Source organism: Diceros bicornis, chromosome 1 (assembly GCF_020826845.1).
Source record: "Diceros bicornis minor isolate mBicDic1 chromosome 1, mDicBic1.mat.cur, whole genome shotgun sequence".
In the NCBI taxonomy this organism is placed as follows: Eukaryota; Metazoa; Chordata; class Mammalia; order Perissodactyla; family Rhinocerotidae; genus Diceros; species Diceros bicornis.
Genome location: NC_080740.1, coordinates 50916111 through 50936819, shown reverse-complemented (window position 1 = coordinate 50936819; position 20709 = coordinate 50916111). Strand labels below are relative to the sequence as shown.

General features: G+C 33.7%; 1 protein-coding gene across 5 annotated transcripts in view; it reads left to right on the top strand.

The window, feature by feature from the left end:
* RAPGEF6 (Rap guanine nucleotide exchange factor 6) overlaps window positions 1-20709 on the top strand; it is a 199394-nt gene that overhangs the window by 64919 nt on the left and 113766 nt on the right. For all 5 annotated transcript variants that reach the window (XM_058539966.1, XM_058539948.1, XM_058539958.1 and 2 more), the window contains one exon: window positions 16315-16458. In XM_058539966.1, the coding sequence (XP_058395949.1) occupies window positions 16315-16458 (144 nt within the window). The remainder of the gene's footprint in view (window positions 1-16314; window positions 16459-20709) is intronic.

The window sequence follows — 20709 nt, the reverse complement described above, 5'->3', positions numbered from 1 at the left end:
AAGTAATCCAAAATTAATTGTAAGATTTTTATTTCTGAGAGTTCTGAAGGATTTATTGTCGTTTCATCATATTGATGAATCTTGAGTTATTTTTTTAGTTTTTCATCATTATTATACATCTTTTGAAGTAGAAAAATGTATTGAACATTTTGTACCAGTGCAAGTCTTTGGTACTTCTGTGTATGTTTTTAGATGAAATTATTTAGAATTCATAAAAGTGCTTCGTCTGAGTGTATATATTCTTACAAGTACACGCTTACTACTTTGATAAGTTCTATCAAATGCTTTTATGTATTTGTACAAATTTGAATAAATCCACTGGTGATTGGGAATGCCTGTTACTGAACACCTTCCTGATCACCTAATAAATTAGTCATCTTAATCTGATACATTGTAAGGAAATCTCCTTGTTTTAACTTACTTGTGTGTATTCTCATATGCTTTGGGGGGATTTGTTCTTCTTTTTATTATTCATATTTCTTGCCAGTTTTTCTACTTGGATTATTTGTTTTGTTATTTATTCATAAGAGCCTTGTATTACTAAGTAAATGAGCCTTTTGTTTATAAGAGGCTGTACATTTATCAATTTTTAACTTTAAAATGAATTTATATCTAAAATGAATTTCGTCGGTTAATTTTTTTTTTTTTTAGCTATTGAGTTTTATTCCTCTTATGAATTTTTTGTTTGGGGTCAAACTTATTAGAAAGTCTTTCCCCACAGCCAGCCTGGTGGCATAGTGGTTGAGTTGGCACGCTCCACTTTGACGGCCTGGGGTTTGCAGGTTCGGATCCTGGGTGCGGACCTACACACGGCTTATCAAGCCATGCTGTGGCAGGCATCCCACCTATAAAATAGAGGAAGATGGGCACAGATGCTAGCTCAAGGCCAGTCTTCCTCAGCAAAAGAGAGGAGAATTGGCAGCAGATGTTAGCTCAGGGCTAATCTTCCTCACCAAAAAAAAAAAGACTTTACCCATGACAAGATTATTGAACTTTTAAGCTGTATTGCTTTGTAGAACTTTATTGGTTCATTATTTTAATTTAATTTCTAAATCTCACTTCTGGCTAGCTGAAGACAATGGTAACCACTTGACTACCTGTCTCCCAGTGTTTCCTCCAAAAACAATGCAGTTACAAGTGAGGTAAAAGAAATCTACACACAAACCGTGCTTGCACCATAACTTGAAGACACAATGTTCAAACTTGAAAATAATTGTAAATAAAAAGAGAGAAACCACCAGTTCCGAGTGTGTGATCTCTCACACTCTGTCTCTACTCCCAACCCTCAGCAATGCTCTGGTGAGTAAAGGGTGACCAAGCAGATCTGCAGAAAACAAAGAAGATGAAAGCTAGCAAATGGACCTGCGGTTGACCCATACTGCCAGAAAGGCTAACTCCACACTAAGTTTAAAATTGTGTGTTTATGTGTGTGCATGATAGATCAGAACAAGGACTACAGGAAAATTGTTTAAAATTATGAATGATTTGCAGAATTAGTCCTCTAAATTAGTCTTCTAAACATGTCGATTCAGGATTAAGAGAAAAGGTAAAAAGGAAACAAGCTCCCTTTGGTATTTGAGTGCTGAGGAAGAAATGAAGCACACGAGGAAGTTTTAGATTCCTGCAAGACAAAGTGAACACAAAATCAAGATCTTAAAACCCCTCCTCCCACCAGCAAAACAAAAAGGAAAAAAATCCTAAAATACCTGAACTTCAAAGTATTTGACAAAAGAGGATGCTATTAAACTAGGAATCTTATAAAAGATCCTAATACCACAAAAAGATAAAAAGGGAAGATTAGTAAACCTATATATAGCTGTAATGAAAATATAAGGAAATGAGATTCATTACATATCAACTGAAGAAAATTCCTCCCGACCCCAGAAAACAATCATGTAGATGAAAACTGTGACCACAGTGCAGATAGAGTTAAGTATATTCAGTTAGGCATTTGAGGATATTTTAAAAACATGTAGAATCAGAAATTCCAACGCCAGAAACAAAGATGGGCGGCCAAAAGGTGGGGAGGACAGGTAGAAAGAGTATGAACTCAGTAAGGAAATGGAAGACGAAGAAAAAAATTAGAATAGACTCAAATGAACATTTAATAAGGTGCATTGAAGAAGGGCAAGAAAAGAACCAAGTGAATGAAAATGACACAAAGAATAAAATAAAATGTGTCAGAGATACTGTATTGCATACTTGAAAGTTGCCGACAGAGCAGATCTTCATTCTCACCACAAAAATGAAATGGTAATTATGTGACATAATGGTTGTGTTAGCTAAGCCTGTGGTGGTCATATTGCAATATATAAATGTATCAAATCAACCCATTGTACACTTTAAACTTACACAATGTTATGTGTCAGTTATATCTCAAAGCTAGAAAAAAACAAATGTCAGAGAAAAGAGTGGAAATTAAAGACAGGCAATGAAGGAATAACATCATTTTAGAGTCCTGGGAAAGAAAAATCAATGGCAAAGAACTAATATTTAAAGCTATATTAAAAGAAAATTCTCCAGATATTGAGAAAGATTGGACTCTACATATTGAAAGGGTCCACTGGGTACTGGGGGAATTAGCCCAGAATGATCATCTCCAAGACGTTTCCTAGTAAAACTATTAGATTTCAAAGACACAAAATCCTCATTGCTTCCAGGCAGAAATGTTACGTAACTTCCAAAGGCAATGGGATTGCACTGGTTCAGACGTTTTAAAGTCCACTGAGGCAACCAAAGCAAGGCAACAGTGGAGCAACATTTAAAAAAAAAAAAAAAAAAAAACTCAGAAAGAAGTGTGAACCAAGGATTTTATATTCAGCCACACTGTCTTTCAAGTATCAAGGTATGGAGAAACAGTTTTTAACATAAAAGAACGTAGAGAATTATGCACTCATGAGCTGTTTTTAAGGAATCTACTAGATGTTTTATTCAACTGAGAGATAACTGGGAAAACCTCAGCAAAAGAAGTGATGATGAGCGTTTAAAATATGTAAATGTACTGCTAAGACTAAAACAAAGGTAGAGAGATGAGGGAAAGACTACATATGTTATATGTTGTGACAAAGAAATAATACAAGTAAAAGGAGTGAAATGGTAAGAAAGGATAAGCTTATTGTCTATTGCCTTAACAATAGGTCAGAGTTAAAATACCAATAAAAACTGCTAAACTAGATAATATCAGGTCTGGTATTTGATTTTACTGTATTTACAAGCTAATAGTTTACTTGTTTCGTGGATGCTGGCAGAAGACACAAGACTCTTGGGTCAGAGACAAAGAACTTTATTATTCACAGTATAGCAAACAGCATAGTCATTAGCTTATTTCTGTAGGTTCCCTTTGCTCCTCAAGTCCCATGGAGGCGATGCTGAATGGCTCAGGTGGATGCCATACACTTGGTAGGTTTGCATTGCAGCTAAGAAACACTGAGCTTGGGGAATATACTACTTTTATAGTAAGCAAGCCTGCTCTTTTTCCAGCAGGAAAACATTACCTCATCCTTCAAGATTGCTCACTACAAACACAACTCTGAGAAATGGCCTAGTTAATGAGCAGTTAGGACTTTGCATTCTTGGCAAACCAAGCAAAATGTGTAGAAGCACAAGAGGGCCAGGGAACACTGTCTTTCCCAACTGATAGTAAAAACGGTAATAAGAAAAGAGGCAGACAGTAACAAGTATTGGCAAAGATGTAGAGAAATTAAAGCCCTCATTCCTGATGGAAATATAAAATGGTGTAGCTACTTTGGAAAATAGTTTGCTAGTTCTTCAAGCAGGTAAAAATAGAATTATCGAGGGCTGGCCTGGTGGTGCAAGTGGTTAAGTGCGCGTGCTCTGCTGCAGCAGCCCGGGGTTCGCCGGTTCGGATCCCGGGTGCGCACCGACGCACTGCTCGGCAAGCCATGCTGTGGGGGCGTCCCATATAAAGTGGAGAAAGATGGGCACGGAGTTAGCCCAGGGCCAGTCTTCCTCAGTAAAAAAAGAGGAGGATTGCACAGGTCTGATCTCACAAAAAAAAAAAAAAATAGAATTATCATATGACCCATCAGTTCCACTCCTAAGTGTACACCCAAGAGAATTGAAAACGTATCCACATAAAATCTTACACACTAACGTTCATAGTGTTGTTCATAATAGCTAAAAAGTGGAAACAAACCAAATGTCCATTAACTTGATAAATGGATAAACAAGTGTTATATGTCCATATGATGGAATATTACTCTGCAATAGCAAGGAATCAAGTATTAATACATGTTACAACACGGATGAAGCTTGAAAACATTATTCTAAGTAAAAGAAGCCAGATAGAAAAAGCCACATGTTGTATGATTCCATTTATATGAAATACCCAGAATAGGGAAATCCATAGACAAAAAGTAGATGCTAATGGGTATAGGGTTTCTTTTTGGGATGATGAAAATGTTCTGGAACTAGATAATGGTAATGGTTGCACAACTTTCTGAATATATCAGAAACCACTGAATTGTGCACTTTAAAAGGGTGACTTTTATGGTATGTGAATTATATCTCAATAAGAAATTGTATGAGAAAAAAGAAAAAGGGCATTTTAAAAAGTTTAAGTACAAAATAACCACTAGAACAAAAATACAGTTCTTCCTAAGTATGGAAAAAAAATTTTTATTGAAAAACAAAGAATATGCATTTTATAGAGAAATAAATATAGCAAAATACACATAATTATAAAATGTTATAACAAAATTGAAACCAAAAATAATAGTCATACCAATAAATGTGAATGAGCTCATCCACCTGTTATAAGAAACAGATTTTCACTTTGGCTCACAAAAGAAGACCTAACTATATACTGTTTACAGGAGACACTCCAGTGATTCAGGAAGGCTAGAAATAAAACAGTGAATGGTGGTATTCTAGACAAATGAGAATAAAAGGGGTACAGGTATAGTAATCTTAATAACAAAGTAGAATTCAAGCCAAAAAGCATTAACTGTGACACTGACATAGAAGGATATTTTTTAATGCTAAAACCCACAATTTACATTGAAGATATAACAAATGTCTATGCAGCAAGTTACATAGACGCTCTCTACGTAAAACAAAAACTACACGAGATTCAATGAGACATAGAAATACATTACTAAATAGAATTTAATTATCTGTTCTTAGTACAAAATAGATGAAGTACACAAAAAGGAGATAGAAAACCTAAACAACATAGATGGTAAGGTGGGTCTTATGAATATATGTCAGATTCTGCAACATGATACTATACTGTATAAGTATACATAGATACTATGTATATATACATACATATATACATAGATACTATGTATATATACTATACAAGATACTATACTGTATAAGTGCCCATGGCACATTCACAAAAATTGATTATATATTATCAAAAAAATCAGTAATTTCCATAAAGTAGATATATTAGAAACACTTTCTGATTAGATGCAGTGAAACTAAATTACTGATAAAAAACGTAGCGTTTTTCACCTGAAAAATTTTAAACCTTTCAACTTTTTGTGAAAGGATAAATACATAACGAAATTATAGAACTTTGCAAAGTAATGACAGTGAAAATAGATTATGTGTTAGAATCTATGAAATACATCAAAAAGTGGTCTGAAACCAAAGAGGACAAAAAAAGGCAGACAATGGGAACAAACTCACAGGAGATCCAAATATCAAAGATAACATACACAAATTTTAAAACAGCTGATTTAGTATTTCAAGAATATAGTGGAGAATTTCAGCAGAAGATTGGAAACTATAAAATGAAAGAATGAATTCCAAATTCTACAACTAGAAATACCTATAACTGAAAATAAAACCTCAGTAGGTGGGTTCAACAGAAGGTAAACTTGGCTGAATAGAGAACTAGGGAACTGAATGATAAGCAGGAAGAAAATATAGAGATGCAAGGAAAAATAAAAAATGGAATACATAGTGGAGGATAGGAGACAGACAGTAGAATGAAAAGGTCCTGCCTAAGTGTCACTGGAGTCACAGAAGGAGAGGAAAGAGAGAATGGCTGAGAATTTTCCAAAACTGTCAACAGACATTAACTCACAGATTTTAGAACTCAACAAACTCAAAGCAGGGTAAACAAAAAGAAACTTCTGCTTAAGCACATCATAGTAAAACTACTGCAAACCAAAAATAAAGTTATAAAACTAGTCAGAGGGAAAAACATCCACTACCTGTAAAGGAGCAACAATAAGACACTGACAGCAATAATTTCACCTTCATTTGTTCAGGAATTTAATGATTATAACACAGAAGCTACGAAAATTTTTCGTCAGTACACAAGGACTCAATTTACTAGAAAGGAAGTGTTTCAGGCAGAAGTGGATCTCAGATGGAAGCACAGATATGTGGAAAGAAGTAAAGACAATGGAAACACATGGGTACATCTAAATGAATGTTGGCTATATAAACCAAAAATAAAAATGTCTTGTGCACTTTAAAGTGTATGTAGAATGTAAATACATGATAATATCAGAAAATGAAGAAAGGGAGAAATAGTGAAAAATTACTAAGGTCTTTGCATTTTCTAGAAAGTGATAAATTTACTAATTAATAATGGATTTTAATAAGTCAAGCTGTATGTCATAATCTAAATGAATATACAGTTTACAGTTCAGAGAGGGAAATGGAATAATCAAAATGAAGGCACAGAGGAGAGAAAAAAACAACAGGAGAAACAAAGGAAATAAATAAGATGGTGTATTTTCTTCCAAATATATCAGAAATTACAATAAATTATAAATAAAATATTCTAGTAAAAAGATAAATATCGGATTAAATTTTTAAAAACACAATTATGTGCCACTTCAAAAACAGCAGTGTAAATATAAGATTTGAGAAGGATTAAAAGTATGAAAGAAGTTATATCGTGTAAGCGATAACCAAAAGAGAACTGGTGTGTCTCCAATTTTCCAAGTATACTTTAAGGCACGAAGCATTATTTAATGTAAAAACAGTATTTCATAATGATAAAAGGGTCATCGCATCAAGGTTAAACAATCGTGAATTTTTATGTACCTTATTTATACGACTACAAAATATGTAAGGCAAAAATTGTCATTAGTAAAATGAGAACTTGACAAATCCACAATTAACAGATTTAAACGTATCTCTAAAAGTGAAGAAACAAGCATCAGCAATCAAGAAGGATGTTGAAGATTTGAACCTCATGTATACTACCTGATAGACATACAGAGAACGCTACACCCATCAACAACAGAATACATCTACTTTTCAAGTGCATGTGGGAATATTTTTAAAAGTTGACCATATGCTGGAACATAAGACAAATTTCAAAAAAAAGATTTTAAATTTTACAGTTTATAGTTTTTGACTGTCATGGAATTAATTTAAAAACCAATTACAAAAACACAACTAGAACAAAATACAACTTTTGAAGTTTAGGAGTATACTTTAAATCACTTGTCAAAGGAGAATCACTATGAAAATGAGAAAATATTTTGAACTGAGTGAAGATGACATATCAAGATGTGTGCAATTAAGCTTAAGCCTTTGTTGCTGAACAATTTAAGCCTTAATGCTGTAGGAGGAAAGGCTGACTTTCAGTGAGTTAAGTATCCACATCAGGAAATTAGAGAGCAGCAAACTATACCAACAGAAATTAGAAGCCAAGAAATAATTAAGATAAATATAAAAATCAATGGCATATAAAGCAAGCGTGTAATAAAGAGGATCAACAAAGACAAAAGTTGGTTCTCAGAAAATAGTAATAAAATTGATAAATTTCTGTGAAAAATAATCAAGAACAAAACAGATGTCGCATAACCATTGTCAGGAGTGAGACAGAATACACTATTATGGATCTAACGAACATTAAAAAAAAAATAAAGGATATTGTGAAAAACTTAAAAGCAAATAAGTTTGAAATTTTATATAGTTGAATTCCTTGAAAAATACACCTTACCAAAACTGGCATGCACACACACACACAAATAGGAAATCTGCATAATCCAATATCTAGATAGAAAGTGAATCTGTAATTACAGACCTTTCCATTTAGAAATTTAGATCTACATGGTTTCACTGGTGAATGTTTCCAAACATTTAAAGAAGAAATAATACATAAAGTCTAACAAGAAATAGAAAAAGATTGAATACTTTCCCTTCTTTATGAGTCCAGTTTAAGTTTTTTTAATTGAGATATAAGTGATATTATATTGTATAAGAGCCCAGTTTACTTGGATAGCAAAACCTGACAAGGGCACAACACAAAAGCAGTATTACAGGTCAGTATTTATTTTATAAAATAGATCTTAAAATACTAGGCAATCAAATCCCAATGATATACAGAGAGGATAAAACATCCATGACTATATTGAATTTATTCCCAGAGTTACAAGGTTGATTTAGTATTTGAAAATCAGTGTGATTTACTACATTAATATAATTAGAGGAAAAAGTTAGATGATCATCTCTATAGATACAGAAAAAGCATTTGACAGTACTCAAAACCCATTCATGATTTTAAAAACTTTTAGCAAGCTAGGCAAAGAAGAAAACTTCCATAACTTTATTAAAGGTATCTGCATAAACCTTATAATAAACATTGAAAACTTTCTCCTGGCATTTGAGAATGTGTCTAGAAAGCTCACCAATAGTAAAAGCACTGGGTGAGAGGTGGTCCTATATAGTCCGTTTAGGCAAGGGAAAAAAGATGGGGTGGAAAAGAAAATATAAAACTATCATTCACAGATGACATGATTTGCACGAAGAAAATCCAAAAATACCTACACATGAACCTATAGAATTAATACTTAAATTCATTCATTCATTCATTCATTCATTCATTTCAGCAAGGTCACTGGATATTTGTTCATATACAGAAATCAGTTGTACTTCTATTTATGAGCAACAAATAATTAGAAAAATGAATTTAGTGAATATACCCTTTATAAAGGTCAAAAAAATCTGTACACATCAGAATAAATCTAAGAAAAGTTTTAGGAAACCTCTACACAGAAAACCGTAAAAAAATTTTTAAGATCTTCTTTAGAGCTAAATCAACTTAGAGAATCAGTATTTTTAAGATATAAATTGTCACTAAATTCATATAAAATTCAGTGCAATCCCTGTCAGAATCTCAGCAGATTTTTTTATGAGGATCAAGAAATTGACCTGTAACATGTCACATAAGAGAAGACGTTTAAAATAACTATATAAAATAAAATATTTCAGCATAAACTTAAATTTGCAGAGACATTTTTAAATACTTCCAAAAAACAAAAAATTAAACTTGAAAACAATGAGATGCTATCTTCTTAAATATGGAGTTGCTATCATGAAGGTATTTATTTTCCTTCGGTTATCTTGTCAATTTAATGAGATCATAAAAAGTACTATCAGGTATGGTTATTGCTTTGTGCCTAATACATTTGGAAGGATAAAAAAGCAAGAAGAGCTAGAAAAAAACCTCAGAAAGACGAGTAATTTAGTGGAGCCATGTAAATCTTTTTATGTACTTTTATAATTATATATATGTAACTATGTAATTATAATTAATGTAATATATACATAAATCATGAGGAACCAAGACTATGTAGTACCAAGATGTTGGTGATAACGTTGATATTGTTAAAGCTATTATATACCTATAGATAACATACATGTTTATATTATAAAACTAAATTCTGTATATTATTAAGATACATTTAATTGGACATAATTAAAATTTGTAATATAGTTAATAATATATTTATAAATAAATGTCATTAGGAGTCAAGTTTTTTCCCCAACATAAAGGAGTTGTACAAAATCAGAGATATTGTGCAAATATCTTTGTATTGTCCTAAAACCTCTAGTCCAGAATTTGAATAGGGAATGTCAGCACCAACACATGACTTTTTTTTCTCTTAAAAATATTTCCTGGGACTGGTGCCATGGCGTACTAGTTAAGTTCAGTGCATTGTGCTTTGGCGGCCTGGGTTCACTGGTTCGGATCCCAGGTGCAGACCTACATCACTCGTCAGCCACACTGTGGCGGCGACCCACATATAAAGTGGAGGAAGAGTGGCACAGATGTTAGATAAGGGCTAATCTTCCTCTGCAAAAAATATATATGTGTGTGTGTGTGTATATATATTTCCCAAGTTGGTTCAACTTTATGAAAAAAATGTGTTTCTAGGGATGTTCCTTGCAAAAGTTTAGAAGCAGTGACAAACCAAGTAGTTTTAACCATTCCTAGTGGCTGTAGAGCCCAGATTATGGTGAGTAAATACCGTTCCCCCACTTAAAGGATAGAGGCCTCCGTGAAATAATGGCTTATATCACATGTGGAGCAGGAAATGTATGACTGGGATTTCTTGTGTCAGAAAGCAAAGAAACATCAAAAACTATTGGGATTCTGTCAAAAGTTCATAGTAGTTTAAAAGGGGTATCTTGAGTATCAAAAAATATTGCTAAAAATTTTTATCAGAAAAGGATACTGAAACTTAACAAAACCTTTTTCTGCATTTATTACAGTGATCTATGCCTTTTTCTCCTTTGCTCTCTTAATAGGATGATTTGCGTTAATAGGTTTTTCTAAAGTTACCCTTTCATTCCCAATAAAAGCACAACTTGAGCTATTTATTTTTCTGCATTTCTTAGCTCAATTTGATAATTGAGTTGAGGATTCTTGCATTCTTTATTTCTTAGATGTTGGCCTGTCATTATAATTTTTAGTATTCTTTTTGTCGTATTTTTGTATCAGGATTCTGTGAGCCTTAATACTTGGAGAGTGCTACCTGCTCTATATTTGGTATAGAATTATTTATTTTTTTTACCTGGAAAGACTCTTCCTTTTACATTCATTGTGATTGCTGACAGATTTGGATTTACTTTTACATCATGTGCTTGTATTTGTTCAACTTTTTTTTTCCTCTTGTTGTTTTTGCTCTTTTACATTGAGTTCTTTTTTTCCCACTCCCCCCGCCCCCCTACCTATACTCCGTTAGATAATTGTGTTTGGTCTAGTGTTTGTGTGTTAATTCTGGGTATTCTTATATGCTTGCTTAAAAATAACCAGAATTAATAAGTAGCAAAACTTATAAAAGTTTAATGCTGGTGACTGTATTCAAAAGTAATTGCTGCTATTGTCCAGTATTTTAGTTCTACTTATTTATTCTGCAAATTTTGCTTATTGTCTTGTTTTATGCAATCATTTACTCAGATTTAACCATGTATTGAGCATTTCTTTGCTTTTAATTCTTTTCTGCATCTGAGACCTTACTTATGGGAACACATTGTGTTATATCTGAGGTACACCTTTTAAAATTTTCTTTAATAAAGGTGTTTTGTTGGTAAACATCTTAACTAGATGTACTGTTTTTTTCTTTTCTTTTCTTTTTTTGCCTGAAAATATCTTTATTTTGCATCATACTTTTGCCATGAATGCAATTTTTGGAGGAGAATTCTTTTTTCTCAGCACAGTCAATACATTCTACTATTTTCTTACATCCATTGTTTTTTGATAACTCACTTATTACTCTAATTGCCCTTCCTTTATAGCTAATCTAAATTTCCTTCTGGCTGTATTAAAAGTTTTCTGTTTATATTTTATGTGTGAAATTGTAGTTGTAGTTTTTAATTATCCTGCTTTAGATTTATTGGACTGCTTTGGCCTTTTTTCTTTTTTAATCAAAAAGTCTCAGTAATTTTCTCTTTGGACGTTGTGTTGTTCCTCTTTCTGTTACCACCTTCGTGAACTTTGTTTAGATGTACGTTTAGTCTTGTCAGCCTGTCCTCTGTATTTCTTAAGATTTTTTTCTTATTGTTAGTCTCATCCTGACTTTGTGCTGCCTACTATGTTATTTTTTTGGCTCTGTCTTCCCAATTCACTAATTCTCTCTTTAGTTAAATCTCAATGTGCCATTTAATTCCTTCGTTGTTTTTTTTTTGCCCTCTTTTTTTTTGCTGTATTTCAGTTTAGGTAATTTCTGTTGACCTGTGTTTAAATTCGCTGATTCTTAACTTGATTGCGTCAAGTCTGTTGATGAGCTTGTCAAAGGCATTATTCATCTCTAATACCATGTTTTTTGTTTCTAACATTTTCATTTTACTCTATCTTATATTTTTCTTATGTCTGCTGAAATTCTCCATCTGTTTGTTCATATTGTTCACGTTTTCCATTGAGCCTTTACCATGTTAATCATAGTTTTAAATCTCTGATAGTTCTGGCATCTGGATCATCTCTAATTTTTATAGATTGCTCTGTTGATTGCTTCGTCTCTTGGCAGTGGATTGTTTTTTTTGTTGTTGTTTTTTACTCTTTTTATTTTTATGCGAGTCATTATTTTGGATTTAATGCTAGATATTGTGTGTAGGACAATAAAGTCTGAGGGTAGATAGTGTTTAGGGCTGGAGATGAACCCACATCTTCTGCTAGAGTTGAGCTAGGTTTGGATTTTTTGTTGTTGTTATGGTTTCCTTCAGTGCACCAAGGGTTTCAGATTCCTCTAGTGTTAACTTTGTGCTTAGGGTTTGGACTGGTCTGTTGAAAGATCTTTCTAAGTCTTCCTGCTCCACCCTCAGTTTTAGGCCTTCCCTGTGCTTTTAGACAGGATCTCTCTCCATCTTCTCGTCCGTCTTCCAAATGTAGACTGCTTTTGCTTGTTACTCACTGCTTGCTAGCCTGGCGATGGGGAGGAAGGGCACATGGGGAAGATTTTTTTTTTGTCCTGGTCAGTCTTCACCTCTTGGTTGCAAGAGATTTATAATCTCTTGTTTGTTTTCAAGTTTCTTTTTGTTTGAAAGTTTTTTATTATAACTTTTTATTTTCTGATACTTCCAATATATTGGAATGTTTGTAAGTGTGATTCTGCTGGCTTTTTTCTGTCCATTATTGCTTGTCCTGTCTTATTTGCTCATGTGGTTGCGTTTTGTTGTAGCTGGTTTTTTGTGTGTGTGTGTGTTTACCTATGAGTTCATAGGTCTTGAACTTTAAATGTGGGAATTCTTTGAGGTTTAGGTTAAAGTTGCATTCTTGCAAAGAGCTTTTAAATTTGCTTTTGCAGTTGCATGTAAAATCAGGCCTGAACTTCTTTAAATTTACTTATGAGCTTAAGGTATTATGAATGCAAACTACAGACTACATGATGGCTTATGTTTTGAGTTCTCAGAGGAAGGTTTTTGTTTGGTTGCTTTTTCCCCCCACTACTCTCAGTTCTAAGCAAGTTTTCTTCTTGTCCCCTTCTGCAAAGTGGGCTTATACTTTGCTCACCCCTTACAATGAGGATGTAGCTGTTTGGGATGAGCTTTGTGAGTAAGTTTCCTATTGGATTCCCCATCTTTGGTGGATTCTCTGTTTTATTTCCTGTCTCTTCTCACTCCCTACAACCATCAAAGTGGAAGGTCTCATCTCTAGCATTGAGAAATCGTCTGCTAGATCAGGGGCATTGTAGCCTACCTCCTGGTGTTCTTGCTTTCGCTTCATTCTCGACCTTTGGATTCCTTACTTTGGACCGGCCCGGTGGCGCAAACAGTTAAGTGCGTGCGCTCCGCTGTGGCAGCCCGGGGTTTGCCGGTTCGGATCCCGGGTGCGCACTGAGGCACTGCTTGTCAAGCCATGCTGTGGCGGCGTCCCATATAAAGTGGAGGAAGATGGGCATGGATGTTAGCCCAGGGCCAGTCTTCCTCGGCAAAAAGAGGAGGATTGGCAGATGTTAGCTCAGGGCCGATCTTCCTCACACACACAAAAAAAATGGATTCCTTACTTTTATGCCATTTCAGTATGTGTTTGCAAAGTTTTATTTTTTTTAAATCTCACATTTCAGTTATATTTGGAGGGAACTTTGTTAAGGGCACTTAATCCTTTATACATTGTTCAAGTTTTCTTTTCATTTGGTACTTTTCTCTAAGTTTTGAGGCTTAGAAACTCCTTTCCTAAATTTAATTTACTACTATTTCTATTTTGAAAAGCCTTTATTATTTAAATCTCTGCTTTTCCTCAATAAATGGTAGATAGTAAAAGATCTGAAAATTGTATGATATTGGAATTTCACCTAAAGTAGGTAATCTAGTTCATCCCTTGGGATAGGGCGGTATGAAGGAGATGAACTTTTTAGTCACCCTTGGGTTTTGAGTCCTTGCACTCACTTTTGTGAATTACTTAAGTTTTATGAGTCTCTGTGACATCTATTAAAACGGAAAGAGTAGCTATGTAATCGGGTCATTGTGAGCCTGAAATGATATAATTTAGTTTCTGGTACATGGCCTAGTGTAGTGATTCAGTGAATACTATGATTCTCCGATCCTTTTTTAGAAGAGGAAATTGAATCTCAAGGAGGTAGCATGTATTTGCTTCCTACACACAATTTTGTAGTTGTTGAGCAGGCAACCATTCCCCTGTGTCTTCTGGATTTTACCTTTCAGAAGAGTAATATTCAGTAATTTATTCTGCTTGCCTGTATATGCTTGAGTACCTTATACATATTTCAAGGACCTAACATATTTGGGGAGAAAGAGAGAATTTAATGTAATGCCTGTTTTGGCAAACTTCTTGAATGTTAAGTGAACAAAGATAAATATAATATAATGCACTTCCTGTGTAAGGGAGCTTGTTAGCTTGGTAGTGAGGTAGGCTTATCTAATAATTATGGTTGATATGCTTAGGGCTATAGAAAGAGTAGCACCTTCCTGGGGCAGAGGAGGGGTTGTTTGAACTGGGTCATTAAGTATGTGTAAGACACCACGGTGTTGGCAGAGGAGGAAATTAGGCAGAAGTAACAGCAGCATATGTAAAGGCCTGAAGACAGTAGGGAACATGTCCTATTTATGAGAAGTCTAGGTCGTATGCACACGAGTCACACAGTCTGAGGAAAGGAATGTCTCTTGTGGTTATGGAAGAGATGGCAATTGAGATGTGTCTTAAATGATTGGTGGTATTTCAGCAGGTGAAGATAGAATGGGTAGGATAACACGAACTGAGGAAATAAGAGTAAGTTACTTAGGTAGCAGAATATAAGTTATTTATATATAGGGATCCATGAATAGTCACATTGACTTGGCTGCTATTTACTCTTGAATTCTCACACCTGAAACAGAACAGCTTCTTTCTTATCAACTTGCTGAGAAATTATTAGGAAATTTTGCATATCTCATTAGAGTTTTCATGTGAGAGGGTTTTTGGTGGAGAGGAGGAGAAGGGAGCAATTTTTCTAGGCTTACATGTATAAGATAAAGTGATAAAAATATTTTGGGGATGGAGCATATGTGGCTTTGAATATCAAATATAATAGTTTAAAATTTATTTAGTAACTATTTGAGGTCCATTGTAGCATTTTGAATAGGAGACCTGCTGTAATGATAATTTATCTAGGTGATATATTTTACCATGCAGGATTGAATTGGAGAAGAACATGCCTGAAGCAGCAGACTTGCTAGAGTTCAGGACTGAAGTGATTAATTAAGACTTGAATAAGGGACGATGGTAATGAGAATGAAAGAAAGGGCATTGTGAGAGGGATTTATTAAAAAAAGAATTGACAAGTTCTGAGAAATGATTGATGATAAGATTTGGAAGACAAACAGGGGAGTTGGAAATGTTGATGAAATTTCATACTTGGGTGACTGGAAATTTTTAATATTAGCAAGAGATATGATATTAGCAGGAAAAGTAGTTGTGGGGAAAAACAGAAATTATCATTTGTTGTTTATTGGATATGAGGTTAATTATAAGGTATACTTTAGAACATGTCAATATGCCTTTGTGAAAACAATTTTTTTAATTATGGTTTAGTCTGATTAGACAAGCAATGTGGTCTTGTATCAGCAGCATAAGCTTGGGAGGTAGACCTGTATTCCAGTTCACCTTTAATAAATATCACTGTTGTGAGACTAGAAAGTCTCTAATATGTTTGGATTTTACTTTGTTCATCTATAAACTAAAGCATTTTTATTTTACTGTTTAGCACTTCACTGAAATCATAACCATGATTGTTTGCTAAATAAAATATGTGTATAATCAGGCAGTTTGTAATTAGACTAACTCAGAAGTTGTAATTGTTGAATGTGTAGGTGTAGTTAACAGCCTTCGTTTCTGGTAAGTGACTTTACTTAGAGGATGTATGTTTATGCGAGCAAGAGAGACTGTTTCCTGGAAGGAAACTGCGGTCTAGATCTTTATAATAACGTCACCTTTAATCTTTTTAAACTCATGAGCATTGTCCTATGCACACTGTTTTCTTGAGGCAGTTTCTTGCAAGAAGTAAATGAAGCCTCCTTATGAGCCTGTTAAGACTTCATAGACTGTCAGTAATATGGAAAAATTGGATATTTAATCAGGAATGTGAACATGTGTTTCAGGTAGAGAATTCCAAAGATAATGAAGATAGTATTCTACAGAGGGAAATTCCTGCCAGACAGTCTCGACGAAGATTTCGTAAAATTAACTATAAAGGAGAGCGTCAAACCATTACTGATGATGTGGACATTAACAGCTATCTTTCTGTGAGTATATTTAGGAACGTTTCGTAGATCTTCCCTAATTGTCGTATACAGTATCTTTAATATACATATATTTTTGATAATATCAACACTTTGGCTCTATGTGTAAAAATTTGGGGCAGGTAAATATATCTGTATGATTTTTTTAAATACTTAGCTTGGTTGAGTTGGGTAGAAATATTCTTACCAGGGGGAGTTTTGTTTTTGCTTAAATGAAAGAAAAAAAAAAAAGTCCTTACCATATCTTTTTAGACATATTTCTGGATTTTCTTGCCTTTTTATTGCCTAATGGAGTATAGATTAGAGTCCTGCCTGAGAACTTAGGTAATAGACTCGTTGGGAGCTTTCTTTCTGATATGCTATAAGGCATACAAAAGAAATAAAAATATGTCAATTCTTTGTTTGAGGTGTGGGACAAATATACATACTGTGTGTTAGTGCAGAAACATATGCAAGTGTTAAAAGATATGTTTTCACATGCAAATATTGAAAAAGTAGCAGATGAAATAATTAACTTTTCTAATACCAGAAGAAATGTAAGCTGTTTCTTCAGAAGTCTTCAATTTTGTAATTGTAGATAACTTCATTTTAGACTGAAAAGTAGTTGAATCAAGAAGTAAGGATAATCTAAGAAAGAATAAATACAGGTGTATTTTATCAGTTTTCAAAGGAGTAATGATCCCCCAAAATATAAAAACAGTCTAGAGACTGATTACAGCAAAATTCCTAAGGATATGTTTAGTTCTTTTGGTTGTCATAACCAGAAATTCACTCATTCCATGTTAGGAATAAGGAAGCTTATTTAGAGAGTTGTTTGTACTGGAATATGTGTCAGATTTAAGGTGGCTGTAAGGATTTGGTCACATTTGCCTAATTTCACTGATTCAGCACATTCTATTTCTGACAACAAACAATAACATATGATATAGTCTCAAAATTTTTTACCTCATCCAGAGCCACAAAAAGTTCATTTTTTGTTCTTATTATTTGATAATTTCTTTTTATATAATAAATGTCCTCATCACTAATTGATTTAAGCTAACATGTTTTGCCTTTTTACACAAGTAATACATGTCTGTTTTTGAAAAATTAAGTTGATTAGTCCCACCACCCAGTTATGTAACCATTGATGATATTTTGTGTATTCTTAGATAAAGCTTTTTTCAACATATAGATAGATATGTAAACTTTTTTGGCTAACTTTTTAAAACTTAAATAAATAAATGATCTGTTTTATAACTTTTTAAAACTTAAATACATAATCTGAACATCTTTGAATGCTATTAAATTTTTTTTACAACATTATTATTAATAGTGTCATGGTACTCTATTGTTATAATTGCCATAATTTATTTACTCAGTTTCCAATATTTGGTCATTTAGATTTTTCTAGTTTTTTATTTTTTTTATTGTTTTTTTTTGGTGAGGAGGATTGGCCCTGAGCTAACATCTGTTGCCAGTCTTCCTCTTTGTGCTTGAGGAAGATTGTCGCTGGGCTAACATCTGTGCCAGTCTTCTTCTATTTTGTATGTGAGATGCCGTCACAGGATGGCTGGATGAGTGGTGTGTAGGTCTGCACCTGGGATCCAAACCTGCGAACCCCGGGCCACTGAAGCAGAGCACGTGAACTTAACCACTATGCCACCACTCCGGCCCCAAATTTATCACTTTAAAAAAAAATAAGGCGCTAAATATCTTTGTGGTTATATATGCTTATATCTTGCTTTCTTTAGAAAAAATTCTAAGTAGTAGAATTACTAAATTAAAGGATCTTTAATTGTGCTATTTGGTTCTCCTTGTATGAGCTAGAATGCATAGTTTTTGTGTTTGTTTTGTTTACTTATTCTAGTCTCAACCTTAGTGTGTTCTTTTCTGAAAATTTTTTTGGTGTCATGTCATGAAGCCTAGACATAGTTCATATTTTCTCTTGGTAGCTGTGGTTTGTGCTTGTGAGTCATTTACTTTTAGCTTTCGTATGTCCTGAAAGTTGTCTTGAGGATATGCTGGTTTCCTGAGTGGACCAGGAAAAACAGTAGGCACACTGCTTGGGATTCTCTCCCAAAGTGTGGCATTTTCTCATGTAAAGGTTTGTATAGCTAGTTTAGGTGGTTATCCTACTAAGTACTGCCAGGAATTTGGTAGATCAAGGGAAGGAGAGAACTAAGTTGATTCAATGTAGACAAAACTGATTTATTAACTGTGAGACTGGGTTAGAGAAGGATTTTTGGTCATGTTACTTGCACTTGCTATTTCTTGAAGTAATAGGTTTTTTTCCTAAAAGGGATATATTTTAGGCAACTTAGAATTTGCAGTATTGAGGTTTTCATTTACTTTTAATTAATGTCGCCAATTATGTAAAACCTATCATCCAGCCAAAATCCTACATATTGGTAGTTGGTCTGGATAAGGATGCTATGTAGCAAAAATCTTAATTTGTATTTGTGAAAGCATCCCATAGAGAATTGGTTTTATGGCTACTATAGGGTCCTTTATTTCTTCTCTTCTACTGTCAGCAATTCAGAGAGAAAGATCAGGAGGAATCATTCTTTGTTTTAGATAGCAGTGGAAATTTGACAGCTTCCTTTTTCATTTGCAAACCATCATCAAGTTTTTCTTGCTAGACTGCTGAAAATCAAAAATTCTTAAAGTTGTACAGAATATTTTGTTACTGTTTTTTTCTGTATCATAATTATTAAAAGTACACGACCTGTATATCAAGGTTTTGTGAATATTAACGATGTTGTGTGTGTTTGAGTTATTTTCTAACTGAATGCTTAGAGTGATTGAAAAAGATGGTTTATTCTTATGAAATGTTTTCATAGTTTTGTCATACATTGCTTTGTATAAAGGTGAGAACCATAATCTTAATGTGAAAGCTTTTTTTTTTTAATATTAAAAAGAACACGTCTCTAACAGTAATAACATTTTTGAGTCTCCTTTGGGTATTGCTCTCAGAGCTTGCAACAGATATAAGCGTCTCTGAATATTTTCAGTGATTTCAGAGCTTTGATCTTTGAAGAGGATGTATTTGATATTTAGAAATAGCAACAAAGATGATTGAGAGCAATATTTGGTGAGTAGGATGGGATATTAAGCCAAGTGGAAATAGTCTAGCATTTAGATGAGCCATCTGTCTTGAATCCTTCCTTCACTAACTGTATGATTGGGGCCTCTAAATGACGGTGGTAATTATCGGGTCTGCCTGTCTTATGGAGTGATTGCTGAAATACTTGGAACATGTGACTCACAGTCTAATTAGTCAATAATGTCTATAGATTCTTCCTCTAAAATATTTCAAAATTGTGCCCTCCTTTCACTTTCCCCATGTCGTTGCTTTAGTGTTAACTCCCGTTCTTTCTGGAACTGTTGTAATAGCGTCTCCGACACTCGCTCAGCCAGCTTTCACTGTAAAAGCAGTATTTTTTCATTATAAGAGATTTGGAAAATTTTTTAAAAATTGAAAAGTGTTGCATAATCTCTTCATTAAGATATCTACATAATCATTTTATTTATTTGATTTTAAGATTTGTTTTTTCTTTTCTCTCTGGTTTCCCTACTGATAGACTTATTTCTTCCCCAATCCCCTCCCACCAATTAGTCCATTCATTTTCCGTCAGTCCTAAATGAAGCTTTATCACTTCTTTTAAACTCTTAAATCTTTTCATGGCCTACCACCCTGTATCAGAGAAATGCCAATGATCTAGCATATAAGACCTTCATAGTCTAACTAGTTCTAATAGAACATGCTGCAGTGATGGAAATGTTCTATATCTGTGCTTTCCGAATTGGTAGTAGTAACTAGCCACATGCAGCTATTGAGCACTTAAAATGTGGCTAGTATGACTGAGGATTTTAATTTAAAATTTAAATTTTTAATTTTAAATCATTTACATGGAATTAAAATAAAAATTTTAATTTTAAATAGTTCACATGTGGCTAGGAGCTACCATATTGGACAGACAGGTCTGGACTTTGTCCCACCTCTCCAGCTTGATCTTTTTCTCTTTTTCTGTGTATTCCCTACCTTTCAGCCATGCCGAACAAATTTGCTGACCCTTGAAGAAACTGTTTTTATTTTTTTCAGTTTTTATTGAAATATAATTGACATATAACATTGTGTAAGTTTATAGTGTACAACCTGATGATTTGATAGACATTTATATTGCAAATTGATTACCACAATAAGGTTGGTTAACACATCTATCACCTCACATAGTTACCATTTGTGTGTGTGTGTATACTGTGAGAAACCTG